At 51.5% G+C, this 16,617-nt stretch overlaps 1 protein-coding gene across 2 annotated transcripts in view; it reads left to right on the plus strand.

Annotated features, from left to right (window-relative positions):
- Positions 1-16,617, plus strand: part of TTC7A (tetratricopeptide repeat domain 7A) — a 120,806-nt gene that overhangs the window by 34,316 nt on the left and 69,873 nt on the right. For both annotated transcript variants that reach the window (XM_053590212.1, XM_053590213.1), the window contains 4 exons: positions 469-584; positions 13,949-14,027; positions 14,745-14,902; positions 15,497-15,560. In XM_053590212.1, coding sequence (XP_053446187.1) covers positions 469-584; positions 13,949-14,027; positions 14,745-14,902; positions 15,497-15,560 — 417 coding nt within the window. The remainder of the gene's footprint in view (positions 1-468; positions 585-13,948; positions 14,028-14,744; positions 14,903-15,496; positions 15,561-16,617) is intronic.

Here is a 16,617-nt window from a genome sequence, read left to right on the forward strand (position 1 = left end):
GCAGCTGTGGGAGGTGGTCTCTGCTGCACTTGCTGTCTGGTTGAAGAGCAAGAGCTTGGCATGGAGGGTAAGGGTGCAAGTTAGAGCCTGGCTGCCTGGCTCCACCACCCATAACCTGAGTGACCCCAGGGCAGGAGGAGAGCCTCTCTGTGCCTCAGTGTTCTTATCTGTGAAATGGGCCATGACAATTCCTACTGATAGGGTTGCCCTAAGGCCCTGAGGACTAACCGAATTGGTGAATTTAAAGCTCTGTGATTGTTGAATCTATGTTAGACACGGGGCTGGTGGGCATCCAGCATTTGGATGGTGTACGCTCTAGGCATATTTTAAAGAATTGTGCCACATGTCCCCAGGGGACAGCTAGGACTGGAATGGTGATGGGTCCCCTCCTCTGGCTGGACTGACCCTTGCTCCTGGCTCCTCTGCCTCAGAACTTTGAGATGGCGACTCTCTCTGTTTCCTTCCCAGACTGGAAATAATAGCACGTCAAGGCACCTGAAAGGCTCCCATGTGGTGGACTACGAGCTGACCTACTTTTTGGAAGCCGCCCTGCAGAGCGCCTATGTGAAAAACCTGAAGAAGGGGTAGGTTGCTGGTGGTCAGAGTGGGACGCAGACACTTCTCTCTGGACTGGGGCTTCTGACACGGCCTTGAGGATGGTCTTCACTCTCCTGGCCTGTGTGTGCACTCTCAGGAGAGGATCGAGTCGGGGCTGGCTCGTATCACAGCTGGTCAGATGGAAGTGTGCAGAGGCTCTCTGGGTTGGAAGGGGCAGGCTTTAGGAAGCTGCCAAAGCAATAAATCCTACAGTGCTTTGGGGGGAAACCTCAAAGAAGAGAAACAGGTGTGGCTGTCTTGACAGGGGAGAATCCTGGGAGCCTGGGTCCTTGGAAGGTGGTGTGGAAAGAGCAGAGGACAGTGAGCAGGCAGTGGGTGCTAGTCTGACTTTGTTCACTGTCACCTGCAGTGTGGGTAAGGTCATTTCATTTCTCTGGGCTCCAGGTTCCCCAGAAATCAAATGAGAAGGCTGATTCCTGCTCATTCCAGCTTTCAAGAGATTGTGGTGTGTGAGGGGAATTATAGTGAAAATGAAGGCCTGTCACCATTTGGGGGCTATGACTGTCCCTGCTTGTTATCTTGAGGGCCCCTGGGAAAACTCACCTACCTGAGTTTTCCTTTCCATTCCTTGGTGCCTGGAATGCCTTTGTTAGGGCTTTGATCTTGGCAGGTGAAGGGGTGGCTGGTGTTGGGTGCTTCTTGCTGTGCGCTGGGTGTTGGTGGTGAGGGAGGGAGCAGCTGTGAGATCAAGAGTGCGTGCTGCAGGCAAGCGTGGCTCTGAGGCCGTTCTCTGGGTGGTATGCCCTGTCTGTGGTCAGTCCTGTTTGCCAGTGATGGCTCTGCTCATCTGGAGACTCCCAGTCCAGGGCTGGGTTTCCCGCCTGTCTCTGCAGCAGAGACTCTGGGCCCCTCAGCACAGTCCTGTGCAGATGCTGTGGGCTGGGGCTGCAGGACATCACTGGCAGGAGGGGGACACACGTGCTTCATTACGTAGACATGATTAAATTGGCCACTGGTGAGTGGTGGAACCTTCAGCTGCTCCCTAGCTCTTTGCAGAAAAAAAATTTGCTGACCCCCGCTTCAAATTAATCACTACTAACATTTTGAGGGAGAGGAAGGTGGGAAGCAATTACTGCACGTGGTAGCACATGACATAGAATAGAGAGCCCTTCCTGTCGCGCGTACATCTGACCAAAATATATTTTCAGTCAGATTTTATATCTGAACATTGTTTTCAAAGAAGAAAACTTAAATTTAATTAAGTAAACAGTAAAACATCACCGTTAGCATTTGAAGTTGCTCTAATTGATATTTTATTCTCCCTTTCTTAAAGACTAATACATGAGACATAGAATTTTTTGATAACATGTAAGTGTTAATTTCTCTGGAGACAACTCAAACCTTCCCCTCTCCCAAAACAAATGTGAAAAGTATACTGAACTAGCAGTCCCATTATTTTTAGGTTTTAAAATGAATAGTAAATGATTTCACAACATAAAAGAGATTTGATGTTCTTTCTCTGTTGAATGAAATAACATTATTTCTGGAAAGCTGGATGCCATGGAAATGTTCATGTACGTGCGCACAGTTCACTATGTGCAGTTTTTTCCACCTGGGGACATGCTATCTCTGTTAACACTTGGATGTTTGTCCTTATTTTTCTATGCATGGCTACATTTAGATTTTTAAAAAGCAATCACGAAATACATTGTTTCATAACTTGCTCTCTACATGGTAAACATTTTCCCACATTAAAATATTTTTCTTAAAAATAACATTTTAAGGTATGTTTTTTTATGTACAGACATGCAGATAGGTTTTTTCGATTTTTTATTTTTTTTAGAGACCAAGGCTCACTTTGTCGCCCTTGGTAGAGTGCTGTGGCATCACAGCTCACAGCAACCTCCAGCTCTTGGGATTAGATGATTCTCTTGCCTCAGCCTCCCAAGTAGCTGGGACTATAGGTGCCTGCCACAATGCCCGGCTATTTCTGTTGTTGTTGTTGTTGTTGTTGTTGTTGTTGCAGCTCAGCTGGGGCTGGGTTCAAACCTGCCACCCTCGGTATATGGGGCCAGCGCCCCATTCACTAAGCCTCAGGCACTGCCCGTTTTTTTTGTTGTTTTTTTTTTTTAACAACCACAGAATAGTACCTTCTAGTGTGTGCTGCTTGTAGCTTGTTTGCTTTTTTCATGGGGTGTTGGCCGTGACCCTCTTTCATCCTCTTGCTCGGTCTCCCCAGAAGTTGCCGGCCATGGGGTTCAAGGGGAAGGTGGCTGTGCTAGCTCCTGCAGGTGGGCTCAGGGCTAGGGGGCATGGGCACCCAGTGGATTGCAGCAGGTCAGGCTGGAGCTGGGCCCCAAGGGGGCTGGGACAGGCACGAAGATGAAGAATTGGGAGGGGCTGCAGAGGTGGGGTGAGGCTGAGCAGTCTGGGATGTGGGGATCTGCTGGAGAGGGGCCATGGCCAAATAAATTTGGAAAACCATGGGTTAAAGACTTTTTGGACCCTTTAGAACAGGAAGCTGAGTGAGTGTGAAGGAAAGTAGTGAGACTCCAGGAGGAGGCAAAGGCCTGTGAAGTTTTGCAGATTCAGTTTGACGTGGTGCTCTTGTGTGGGGTTTGTGTAGGGTGTGCCTCAGGGGGATCTGGGTCTGAGAGGGAGCAGTCTAACAGCAGCACAGACAGCCTTCTATCCAGTGGTCATCCCTGTCCAGCCGACCTAGCAGCCCTGGGTTTAAGCCCTCAACTGCCTGGAAGAGAAGGAAGTGCAGAATGCAGAGTATGCCAAGGTGAGGCCACTCCTGGGAGAAGAAGTAGCTGTGGTGATGGAGCAGACAGCTGGGCATGGGCATGGGGAAGGGCTGTGCCCTCTTCTGACTCTGTCCACTTTGCCCTTGTTGTTGGCAGGGGTGGGGGGGACTGCACGAGCCCTGTCTTCCAGGTGGCAGGAATAGGGTGGATGCCCCAGCCACGAAACAGGCTTCCCCCCTGCTTGCTCCTCACACCTGGCAGAGCAGGCCAGTGGGAAGCACAGCTATGGACCCAGCACACCTGGGAGTGGCCCCAGCTCCGCTGCGGGAATCCTGTGTGACCGTGGGCAAGTCCCTAGAGCTCTCTGAACCCCTGCTTCCTTTACTTGTAAAGTGGAGGTGAGGGCCATGCCCACCTTGCAGCACGGCTGTGGGGATCAGATCATAGGTGAACACCTACCAGGGCACCTAGGACATCATAGCTGCTTAGCAAACCAAAACCAGCATTATTTTTATTTTTATTATGTTTTTGTGCAGGCCACAGCTGGACAGGCTCTGGCCCAAACATGAATTTGACACCTTTTTTTTGAGACAGAGTCTCACATTGTCATCCTTAGTAGGGTGCCGTGGTGTCATAGCTCCCAGCAACCTTAAATTCTTGGGCTCATGTGATCGTCTTGTGTCAGCCTCCTAAGTAGCTGAGACTACAGGTGCCCACCTCAATGCCTAGCTATTTTTAGAGACAGGGCCTCACTCTGTCTCAGCTTGGTCTTGAACTCCTGAGCTCAGGCAGTCCACCTGCCTCAGCCCCTCAGAGTGCTACACCTGGCAACCTTTTTTTTTTTTTTTTTTTTTTTTTTCATTTCTTGAGTACTAGGCTAGCAAGGTGGCAATATCCCTGCTTGGGACATATGGATGTGGAGGCCAGGAGAGCTGAGGTAGCTGACACCCAAGGGTGGGGCTGACCACAGAGCATGGGCTCTTCAGCTCCTATGGCTGTGGGGGAGGGCAGGGGTCAGCCCAGGGGAACACAGCTGTCTTTCTCCCCCTACCACCTGCATTTTTGGTCCTTTTTCAGTTGCTGAACTTTGGTTTCAGAGAGACAGTGGCCCAGTGGGCTGCTTCCTGTTTTTCATTGCCCAAGCAGCTGTAGCTGGAGACCACAGTCACCCTTGCCCTGAGGTAGGGGAAAAGGCCCTCGCCCCATCAGTTGTAAGTTCCCAGAGGCAGGCCTTTGCTACTGGAAAGATGCTGCTCTCAGCTTCCTGCCTATGGAGTTCTGGGAGGGGCAGGGGCCATTACTTTGAGGCTCATTAGCACCTTTTGAAGTCCTGTGTGAACCCAAGGAAGCCAATTCTGTATATCTAGGTGGGGCTGAAGCCTGTTTTTGCAAATAAACTTTTATTAGAACATAGATACACCCATTCATTTATATATTGTCTTGGTACAGAGTCTGGTAGTTGTAATTGAGACCTTATAGCAAAACCTATTTGTTAGCTTTTTTGCCCTTTGCAGAAAACAGCTTGCTGAGCCCTACCCTACGGAGTTTAAGGAGTCCCTGGTTTTGTTTGGGAGCCCCATGGAGTAGATTTTGCAGGGAAGGGACAGTTCTGGTTTCAACATTCTGTCTTGTTCATTCATTCATTTACCAAATATTCATCCTAAGAATGTAAGCACTTATTCAGTGCTAGGTTTGCACCAGGCACGTGTTCAGTGCTCTGCTTGCATGTGTGTGTTAGTCCTCCCAACAGCTCTCTGAGTTGGGTACCACAGTCATGGATAGGAAACGAGCCACAGAGAACCAAAGTGACCTGTCCTGGGCAGAGCTAGAATTATGTGTGGGGAGCCCACACTCATAACCTGGGGGCTATACTGCCTACCACAGAAATCCCATTCCTGAGATACTGCTGCCACCCTCAAGATGCTCCCTGCCTAGTGTCATTTCCTCCCAAAGATAGTCTTAGCTTCCGGTGTGAAAATTTGGTGGGTGCTCTTGCCATCTGGAGTAATTCAGGGTGAGGCCTAGGGTTAGAGGCCACTCTGCACCCCTGACCAAGCTCTTCCTCTACCCCACTAGCTGCAGAGAAAGAGGACAGGGAGATGGGGTGCTGCCTGGGAAGGATAGACCCCACTAGCTGGGAATCCTTCCCTCTGAGATGGGCATCCGTTTGCCCTGTGTGCTGGGATATGAGGGTTTGGAGCCAGAGAAGGGGTGCAAAAACACCTGCAGGCCAGGACTCAGCTGTTAGCTCCTCCCCACAGAGGGTCCCCTGCTGCTGCCTCTGGGGGCTGCCTGATCCCTTCTTCCACAGCTATGTTTCCTACAGGTGTAATGAGGTCAAGGTAGACATCAAGGACAGCCAGGAGGGAAGGAGGGAGAGAGAACAGCATTATTACACACCTGCTGCCTGCTGGGCTGCACCCTGTGCCTAGTGTGCAGTGTTCTGGGAAGAAGGCTGGGTCACCCCGCTTCACTAGTGAGGGGATGGAGGCTTAAAGAGATGGAATCACTTGCCCAAGCTTCCCCACAGGGATTCTAGCTGCAGGTCTGCGTGGCCTGGAACCCCTGCCATTTCCAACATTTTGGGGGAGAAAGGGCAACCTGGGCAGACCTGAGGTGTGGAGGGAAAGGCAGGGCCTGAGATGGCTGGGAGCACTGCCTCAGGGTATGTTTTGCCCCTCTGGGACCCAGAATCACCTTCCTCAAAGGCTGACTCCTCTTCCCATCGGTGGTCCTGCCCCACCTCAGAGCCTGTTTCTTCCCGTCCGTGTGCTCAGGCTGTGTGTGAGGCTAATGGGGCTGTGTGTGTGTGTGTGTGTGCGCGCGCACACGCATCTGTCTGTATGTGTGTGTGGAGCCAGCAGTGGGCAGAGGCATTCACTGACCATTGCTCCTCTTGGAAAGCCTGAGCCATTGCATTCTCTTTCTGTTCCTGCCGCTCTGCTCCCCTCCCTTCGTCCCCTCTGAAGCACACATTTCAGTCCCCACAACCAGAATGCTGGCCCCACCCTGCCCGAACTCACCAAGAGAAGAGGAATGGAAATTGAATCATCATGTCTTTACAAGTAAACAGCCCAAACATTCTAAGGTCTCTGAGTATGCGTAGCAGTCCCTAGGACACGTGGCAGTTACTCAGCCCCTCTGTCTATTTGCTGTGGCCATGTCCAGTCCAGAGGTGGCCCTAGGATGTGATGGAAGTATTTAGAGCAGGGCTACAGCCCTGTGGGCCTTGCTGGGCTGTAAATAATTTCTTTGCACCTTTCGTCGTAATAGTTACTAATGTTTGTTTAATGCTACTGAATGCCAGGCAGGATGTTAAATGCCTTTCTGTGTAATCCCGTGAGACAGATGCTAATACAATCCCCATTTTACTGAGAAAGCCCAAAGTCATGTGCAATAGGTGGTAGAGCTCGTGCATCCTGTGGCCCAAGGCCTTGTTCAGTGTGTAGCCCCAGCGCCAGCACACTGCCTGCCCGCCATGGGGCTACTCCAGTAAGTGTTTGTGATTATTGTCCTTTGGTCAAGTTATATCCTCTTAGGTGAATCCCCAGTTCTAATTTTTTTTATACATTTGTGTTATTATTAGGAAGTTAAAAAATAATGCAGTAACCTTAGCCCAGGGTTTCTCAGCCTCAGAACTATTGATATTTTGAGCCAGGTAGCTCTTCATCGTGGGTGCTCCCATATACATAGTAGGTTTTAGCAAATCTCTGGCTTCTACTCACTGGATGCCAGTAGCACTCTTCCTCCCCAATGTAACGACTAAAAATAGCTCCAGATACTGACACATGTTCTTGGTGGGGAGAGGTTTGAGGGGGCAAAATAGTCCCTGGTTGAGAACCACTATCTTAGCTCAAGGTGCTAGAAGCAGACGTTCAGGGGTACATTGAGACCCAGATGCCTGATTGGGTCATCTTCTTCAGGGAAGCTTGGCAAACTCTTTTAAAGGATTGCAGAGCCACTTCCTGCTGACTAAATTCATCTCTTGCCCTACTTGGCTCTTGTGGTATTGAGGAAGGTGGGAAAAACCCTTCTCAGTACTCTGTGAGCTCACAGCTCAGCAGGGGACCAGGGCTGAGGTGAGAAAGCCAGAGAAGAGCCCGAAGTTCATTTCCCATATGGCCTCGGGGTACCCACTGTGCCAAGCACTCACCAGCACTTGAGGGTAAGAGTGTGAACAGGTCGAGGTCCCCTCTTTATAGAGCTTGCATCCTGTATGGAGCTGACAGTGTTGTTCAGCCAGTGCTCTGTGCCAGGGAGGGAAACGGGGCAGGGAGATGGGGATGCTGCCTGCGAGGGGTGGACTCCAAGGAGCACGTCACCAGAGGGGCCACGCAGAGTGTGGTCTGCACAAAGTGGCACTCCAGGGGAAGGGCGGTCGGGAGCCTGCTTCCTGGCTCTAGGAGGGTGGGAGGAGCCCCCGCTGAATAGGGTGGGGCAGAGGGCTGCCACAGTGCTTATCCCTGGGTGTCCTTCTGATGGAGGAGGTGACATGACTGAGATTGTGGTGGTGTCCATTCTGCAAAGTGAGTGGCATTTGCTTGAGCCCAGACAGCTTCCCTCTTACTCTGAGCTTCAGGTAGCCTAGGCTCCCCTCCCGCCTAAGTCTGAGGCTGCTGACCACACACTCATGTAGTATGTGAGGGACATTAATTTTTTCCAGGGGCTTTATCCTATTGATCCAGCAGTTAATTCCCCCAGATGACTCTTGCCCCTTGCTCTGTGGCTGATGGCAGCGTTCCTAATTAAGCCAGAACTGAAAGCACTGACTTGAAAGGACCCTCAGGAATTGGGTGCCCCCATGCACAGGGCGGGGACAGGGAAGCCTGGGGTGCTCCATCTCCCTGTGCTGCCACCAGAGGGCAGCCGTGGACTCTGGCTGGAGCCTCGTCCCAGTCTGTTCAGCAGCTCCAGCCGCCAGGAGAGGGCACCTTTCTGACATGTTCTTGCAGGGGGATGGGGGGTGGCAGAGGGGCTCAGGGTCCTGGTTGTAGGGGAGGCTGAGACAGGAGCTTGGTTCTTTGCATGAGGCAGCTCCAGGGTGAGGCAGCCGGGGTCCTGGGGAGGGGAGAGGGTGATGCAGTGCCACTAGGACAAGGGCATGTCACCTGGGCACTTCCCAAGAACAAGAATGTGAGGTGACTCTGCCCCCCGCCAGAGTGGGTGAGGGGCCATTTCTTTTCCCCTTCTTCCTTCTGCCTAGACCTGGCAGAACCCATTCTCTGCTCAGGGCTGGGAATGAGCCTGGGCCACGTGTGTTAAGTCGGGTGGATGTGTGTGTTGTGCGCTTGTTCTTTAAAGAAAAAAAATTTTTAATTGCTAAAGAGCATGTGCTCACTATACCAAAACTGAACAATAGAGAAGGGAGTGTATGTGTTTTCTAAGGGAGTTCCCCAGAGCTTGGCAGGTGGTTGGGGCCTGTGAAAGCACTTTCCCTTTCTGTTGGGGGTGTGTGTGTGTGTGTGTGTGTGTGTGTGTGTGTGTGTGGCAGCAAAGGCACCTTAGAAAACCCAGCCCACAGTACTGTGACTGCTGTGAGTGGTATGTTCAGCCAGCAGTAATTCTGTCTTATTCTCCACACAGGTGGGGGAGGGCAGGTCAGCGTGTTCTTGGAAGTTCAGGGACAGGAATCACCCAACAGTGAAGTCCACACTGACAGCTTTGTTCTTTGTCATGGGGCACAGGGCGACCTCTGAGGCCCATACCAACCTTTCTTGGTGCATAGCCTTTGTATATTTCTAGCACCTGCCTCCTGATTTTTCCACTCAGATTTTCCACCTCACTAGAGAGGAAAGAGCCTGGGACATCCTTAGTGCCATGAGAGAGAAATGTCCTAGCCTTATTCTGGGGCTAGGGGTGAAGAGGAGAGTTTTAGTTTTTGAAACAGATGATGTGGATCTGTGATAGGAATGAACAGCTGGGTAACCATGCGACCTTCACCTGACCTTGTCCGCTGCTCTAGCCCTCCAGCTGTTGGGATCTGCCAACTGTCTCTGCTCTTCTGGGTCTGACCAGAAACCTCTCAGACACAGTTAGCGGTGCTGGCCCTTCTGGTCAGGGTCATATGTGCCTGTGTTTGGTTTAGGTTCCATTCAGCTATCAATCCATGCACTTTTTCATTTTCCATTTCAAATCAAGCCAAGTCCCTCCCTCTTGATAGTTGTCTGGTACCTACTGTGTGCAGAGCCCTTGGCTAAGCTGTGAGTAAATTGGGAGCCTGGCAGACTGAATAGACTGTGAATGGGGTATCGATTCACTCACTCAGGCTCTTAGTTCTTTCTGCCAGTATTTGTTGAATGCTTGTTATGGACAGGGCTGATAAGGCACTTGGAGTGCAGAAGGCACTTTGTAAAGACTTAGTCACAAAGTCCTAGCAGTTATAGAGTTCAGATGTCCAGGAGAGGGAAGTGTCACTATGATAGATCTTTCTGAGGGCCCTTTGGGTTCAAAGGGAAGGCAATCTGAGACCTTTCACACCTGTATAAGCCCTGCTCTCCCATTAGGTAAATGGTGACCTGGAAAGACAGGCCTCTTCCAGCCTTTGGTTTGCCCATTGGCGGCTGGGGATTGATTTATTCAGCAATGATTTCTCTAGTGCCTTCCACATACCACCCACGGTGCTGGTGCTGGGATGATGGAGCCTGCCTGCCTCCCTGGCCTCATCGGAAGCTGAAAGGAATGAATAAGAAGAAGCACTTTGCAAAACACGCACTGCCACCTGCTGCCACCAAGGGGACTGGTGGAGTCTGCCAACCCCTGCACGTCCCACCTGGGGGCTGCCCTAAGACCAGCTGTGTCCTTGACCCATCCCCATCCCCATACCTCTTTCTTTTCCTGCCCAACCAGGCTTCACCTGAGTTGGACTAAACGGCTTCCTGGCTTCTCCCCATGCAGCCTATTTCTGGGCCAGGATTTGTTTGAGGCCCTGTTTGGATATTGTTAAAAGTGAGCAACTTTGCTCAGAAAGGTCAGCGTGAGAGACAAGAACAAAGAAATCTTTCAAGTTTCTTCCCAGGGCAGCCACAAACAGCACAGAAAAGCCCCAGCGCCACCTGGCACCAGCAGCTTCAGGTCTGGGACAGGGTTGCTCAGGCTTGAGACCATCTGGAGAGCCTTTGAGAAGCCCCATCTGGTTTCTCATTACTCACAGGGGTGAGCTGGGGCAGAGGGGCATTGCCAACCTGGCAGGACAGGTCAGTGTCACTGGGACCTCACATCTTTTCCCTGTGCAGCCCCCTGGTCACTGGAACCCTTGCGTTGATTTTTCTCTTTAAGGACATTCAATAAATATTGGGATTTACCCAAAACATGCCTCAGGGTGATTATTTGCTTTGCTAAGGAATTCCTGGGAGCTTATTTATATGCCAAATCCCTAGTAGATTTGAAATAGTAAAAAGACATGACTTTTGGGCCTGGGTCTTGTTAAAATGCAGGCTGATTCCTCCATCATATATGTGTTGGGAGTGGTGAGGTCCATTTTTCCTAAGCCCCCAGGTCATTTCTGTCTGCTGGCCCAGGAGTGTTGACCTGAAGACTAAAGGCTGAGTTTGCCTGTCCATGGCAGAGAGAGTACAGTCCTTGTAGGAACAAGAAGAAGGGGCTGCAGCCACTCTTGGTTCTGGCCTCCTGGTAGTAGCCTGGGCCAGGCTGCAGGGAGGAGGTTGGCAGGTAGCCCACAGAGTGGAAAATCACCTACAGGTCTCAGGAGCTGCCAGGCTCCTCTGGGCCATAGGGCCCTGGGGCAGCCCCAGGATCTAGCCCGCCTCACAATCTGTGCCTATTTGGCTCAGCTTCCAGGGCAGAGCTCTAGTGCAGACTGAGGTCCCAGTGTCGGCCATTTCCCCTCTCTGCTGGGAGCTTATAAAGTTTGTGTCTTTCTTCTTTCTCCTAGTGATGACCACTACTGGGCTGTCCCCTTAGCTGGCCTGGCCTGCAGCCTCTGTTCAGCATTGGGTTCATTTCTGAAGTAAAGGCTGAAGGTGCTTCTCAGGGTCATCCCCAGGTCTGTCTGGGCTTGTTTTGTCTACTGAGGGATTCCTGTTCTTATGTTCTCTGTGGGTTAGAGATGGTCGAAGAATGGTGGACACAAAGCTGGAGGGTTCCCCTCTGCCCTCCCCCTACTCATTAGCTCCTGAACTTCCATGCAGAATGATGTCCGTTAAAACTTAATAACCCTCCTCTTTTGCTTATCATGGTCATCTTTACCCCTGTCAATAAACTCTGTCCCATTATTTAAAAAAAAAAAAACAAAAAACTTAAGTGATAAGATTTTTAAGACTCAAATTAGAGGAAGAAAGGAAAATAGTAGTTATTGAGCCTCTACCACATGCCTGGGTGTGCTTGAGGCTTTGTGTATGTCATGACTCTAGACTTGGGAAGGCTGCCTCACTGTCCCACGATTACAGGCTAAGGATCTTTCTTTATGACTGGGGTTTTCATATCAAAGCATCCCTTCTGAAACCTGGCTTCTTAGACAGGAGGCCTGGAAGACTCTGGGACATCATCTAAACTAGTGTTCTCAACCTTGTGTGTCCATCAGAGTCCCCCCCCACCCCCTGAAATTTGATAAAAACCCAGATTACTATAGCAGGTCTGGGGCAGGGTCTTGAGAATCTGCATTTCTAGTAAGTTTCTGGGCTGCCAATGCAGTTAGTCCACGGACCACCCTTTGAGACCGTCTGATCTAAGCCATCATTTTTAAGAGTGTGAGACGATTACCTCTAGTAGGTAGAGGGGACTTTTGAGTGACACATACTAACTCCTGTATTTAATGTCTATGGGCAAAAAATAATCAGCACACTAATCCCGTGATGTCAGGTATTATTTTTTATTAAGGTGAACTATCTACTGAAGTAAAAAGAAAGAAGATAAAAGTATTACATAAATAACAGGACTGGTGATGTGCAGCTAGTGGTAAACATGGTAATTGTGGTGTGCCAATAACAGAAGCCTGGGAGGCACTGAGCTAACTAGAAGTCCTAATTATGTCCCTTCATACAGACAAGGGGACTGTAGCCCATGGACGTGAGCCCACTCGCCTGGGCCACTCGGACTTGACCTGTCTCTAGCGGGGCTAAGGTTTCCATCCTGCCTGCCAGTCCCGGGGGTGGTTAGGGGAGGTCACTGTGACTCCAACTCTACACCAGAGTAGAATTTGTCTCTGTTCTCAGCCCTTAAAACAGGGGTCCATATATGCAGTGTTGGTCACTGCACATTCTTGGCTTACTTATCTGAAGCCAGAGCTTCCCAGAAGGCAACGGGCTTGATCTGCAAACTTGACCTTTTAGGGTCCCAGGTCCCAAAACTCTCAGGAGTCTGTCTTTTGTGTGAAAGTTGAGGAGGGCTCGTGTGACTTTCCTGGCTGCCAGCTTTGGTTCTTCATCCTCTGTGATCTTTCCTTTTCTAAATCTTCTGGCCCAGCGGCCTTTGCTGCCCCATGTGTGGTGTGATTCTGGGAATCCCAGGCAAACGAGTGGGTAGTCCTCAGGCATTGACTGAGCATATATGCTGGGTGGGCTGCTGGGGCTGAGCCTCGGGGAGACGTGACACAAGCCCCCAGGAGGCCACAGAGTGCAATGTCTCACCTGCAGCTGGAAACTGATCTCGAGAGGCTGTGTTTGCCTTAGAAGACGAATTATTAGGAGTGTAAGATGCAGGCAGGGCAGTATGGGCAGGGCCCTGAGAAAGCTTCATGGAGGAAGTGACTTTGGAACTGGTTTTTGAAGGATGAATGGGGATGGCTGTTTACGGCAGTGGGGAGGCCTGTATGAGACTTGACGTGGGGAGCTGAGATCGGTCAGAAGGGGCTTGCTGAGTGCTGGAGCATCACCAGACCACATAGCCCCAGGAAGCTATTCTGGGGGCCTGGTCTAGATTCTGTAAGCCCTAGGGCCACCATGAGGGCTCACCTGGGGAGAATCCATTTGATTGTCACATGTCAGTTGGACACCTAAAGGGTGGTGGGAGAAGTTTTTCACAATGCAAACCACAACCTATTAGTAGGTTGCAAGATCTATTTAGCGGGCTGCAGCCAGCATGTCATGTTGCAGCGGGTGGGTAGGGGAAGGAGTAAAATAGAAAATATCTGTGTCCATTGCACGTCGTAGAGACAGGTATTGTGGGGAGAAACTTACTTCAATGTGTGCGTATACTGGTTGTGGTGTGAGATGTGTTTCTTGCTATGGGTCACACTTTGACAAGCGTGAAAATTATATCAAGGCAGAGTGTTGACTGGAGGGGTGAGACTGGCTGGCCTGGGGCCGTGGCAGCAAGGACTGAGAGGTAAGGATGGATTCTAGTGTTGACCGGATAGAGCAGGTGAAGGTGGAGAAATTGAGGCCAACTCAGGTCAGACTCTGGTGACAGCCCAAGGCTCTTGGGTCGAGATAAACAGTGTTTGAAATACTTCTGTATTTGGTAGGGAACTAGAAGGCCACATCGTCCCGGGGCCATGCCCTCCTCATTGTTGGCGTCCTAGGCCTGTAGGGTCTTTGTGTTACAACACTTGACTTTTCATTTCCCTTATTGAATGTGTTCGAATAAGACACCAGCAGGCAGCTCCTCCTGGGTCTGCAGGCCAGTGAGATGTCTTTGTGGGAGCATGGCTGGTAACCACTCCACCTCTGCTGTCCTCCCACTAGCAATGTCGTGAAGGGCATGAGAGAACTCCGGGAGATCCTACGGACCGTGGAGACCAAAGCGACTCAGAACTTCAAAGTGGTAACGAGGGGTGCTGACTGCACCTGGCTTACTCAGGGGTCAGGTTCAGTGGGAGGCAGGGATGGCAGCAGGTCATGGGCTTGCTCCTGCTTCCCCCTGCTTGTGGCAGATGTCAATTTCCAGCCTCAGCCCCTCTCCTGTTAAGCATCCTTCCCACCTCAGCACGCACAGAGGGCCGAGCATTGCCTCGCAGTTAGTTCATATCTCCTGCCATTCTTTCCCCAGCAAGGCAGCATGGCAATTCGTGAGGATTTGTTTATTATCCTAATAAAAGACAGTGAGCCTGTTTGCCCACCCCAGTGCTGGCCTGCCCTTTCCTACTTCACTCAAAGTTAGAGCTATAGCTGCTTCTCACGCTAGAATTCTTGGTCAAATGTCAGAAAAGCATCAGTAGAGAGAGCTGCTGTGGCTCTGTGCTCTTTTCCAGCACCAGGGCAGGGCCTATGATTATCAGAGCTGGGCTGGGCTCCAGGGGTCAGGGCAGTCTAGAAGAAGAGAGAAGAGAAAAGATAGAGTAGGCGGCACGGCCAATGGGAGGGCAGGGAGCCTCAGTGCTGAGAGGACGGGAGAAATGACAGGGGTCCTTGGGAGGGGCATCCCCCGATGCCCATTGCAAGGCGGGCAGATTTGGCTGGGTGGTAGGCAGAGGGCTTTCTGGACTATCTGTGGGCAGGGCCAAGGCCTGTGCCTGGGTCTGAGTGCCCCCATCTCTGCCAGATGGCAGCCAGGCACCTGGCGGGGGTCCTGCTGCACTCCCTGAGTGAGGACTGCTATTGGAGCCCCCTGTCCCACCCTCTACCTGAGTTCATGGGCAAGGAGGAGAATGCCTTCGTCACGCAGGCTCTACGGAAACCTCACCTCTACGAAGGAGACAAGTAAGTTCTAGCTGTCCCACGGGTCCACACCAGTCTTATGCCTTGTACAGGGATTGGTCCTGGCCGCTCTGCCCTGCTCTGTCCTCTGGTTTCCACCCAGTGACTACCAGGCATGCTTTTTAGTCTCAGGTGAAGCTGTGTAAATAGAGGTCTTGGGGTACAAGTTGTGGGGAGAACCCTTGAAGGCACCCAAAAGTTACACAAATGGTTTGAGGGTTCCCCGCCTGCCTCATAGTCCCATTCAGTACACCTCTGTCTGTCTTGTTTGCGCCAATGATTAAAGATAGGGTCTGTGGCCATCTGCGGAGCTTTGTTCCTGCCGCACCCTGCCCCTTGCCCCAGCCACCTCCTGCAGTGCTAGTGCTGGGAGGGGCACCTGTGCCCCAGGAGCGTCTGCAGAATTCCAGCCCAGCACATTCATAACTCCGGAGCCTGTGAAAGAGCTGCAGGTGGTATCTGGTGCCCATCAATTATGCAGGGGAGGGTCACCTTACAGGGCAGTGCTGACTCCGGGACACAAGGGCCAGCATGGTGGGCCGAGGTGCTGCCTGGTAAGGGGTGTGCTCTAACTGGCCTGCCCTTTGTGTCTTTCAGTCTCTACTGCCCCAAGGACAACATCGAGGAAGCCCTCCTGCTGCTCCTCATCAGCGAGTCCATGGTAAGCTCCAGGGTGTTACCTCTGGCCCTGTGGGTAGGTATGTGGGGCTCAGGGACAGACCACCCATGGCCTGGCCAAGCTCTGCCTCCTCCCAGAGATGTCCCTAATGCAGGTGCTTCTTGGGCCTGGTCCTACATACAGGGATGAGTAGAGTTGGTTAGGTTTGGGTCTGGCTGCCTGAGGCTGTGTCTGGAGGCCTGTGTTCCACCCCATGTGAGTAGGGACTCAATGCATCAGACCCCACCCACCTCTGGGGATTAAAAAGATGATTGTCAGCAGGTCAGCGGTGCTTGTTGAGGAGTTCTGTGCAGGGTGCTGTGACATATGCAAGAGAGTAGGGGCAGGGAATGAGCTGAGTGTGCACGTTGGGGGCTGGGGGCCAATCCCTGCAAGATGACAGTAAGGCACAGAGGCAGGTGTGCTGTGACGGGATGCTTTCCGTCAGGCAGCAGCCGCTTCTTGGGCATCTTGTTTGTGCCAGGCCAAACTCTGTTCTAGATGCCAGAGATACAGAAAACAGAAGAAAGTCCCTGTCCTCATGAACCTTACATTCTATGAGGCAAGTGGGTACTAATGAGTTAACAACTGCAGTGTCCAGGGCGGTGTGTGAAGGCTGCAGGGGAGGAAAGCAGAGGAGGGGAAAAGGCACCCTGGAAATGGCACATGCGAAGGGCTGTTTAGACTTTTTCATAAGACCCATCACTGTGCCCTGGGTAGGGAAATGAGGCAAACACACGCACATACACACACACACACACACACACACATGCCTGCACACATCCATATGCACACACATATACACATGCATATGCACACACGTGGCAGCCACGATGCCAGGCAGTGTATTCCCAGTGCCAAGGTGCTTTGGAGGCTCAGCACAGGACTGGCAAGCTGGGAACCATCAGGTCAATAAATAGGTTTTGTTTTTAAGGTGATGCACCTGAGGACAGTGTGTGGCTGTAGAGGTTAAGAAACCAAGACCCAGGCCTGGTAGGGAGGATCACTTAAGGCCAACAGTTAGATACCAGCCTGGGCAACACAGCAAGGCCCCATCTGT

Source organism: Nycticebus coucang, chromosome 4 (genome assembly GCF_027406575.1).
Source record: "Nycticebus coucang isolate mNycCou1 chromosome 4, mNycCou1.pri, whole genome shotgun sequence".
Classification (NCBI taxonomy): Eukaryota; Metazoa; Chordata; class Mammalia; order Primates; family Lorisidae; genus Nycticebus; species Nycticebus coucang.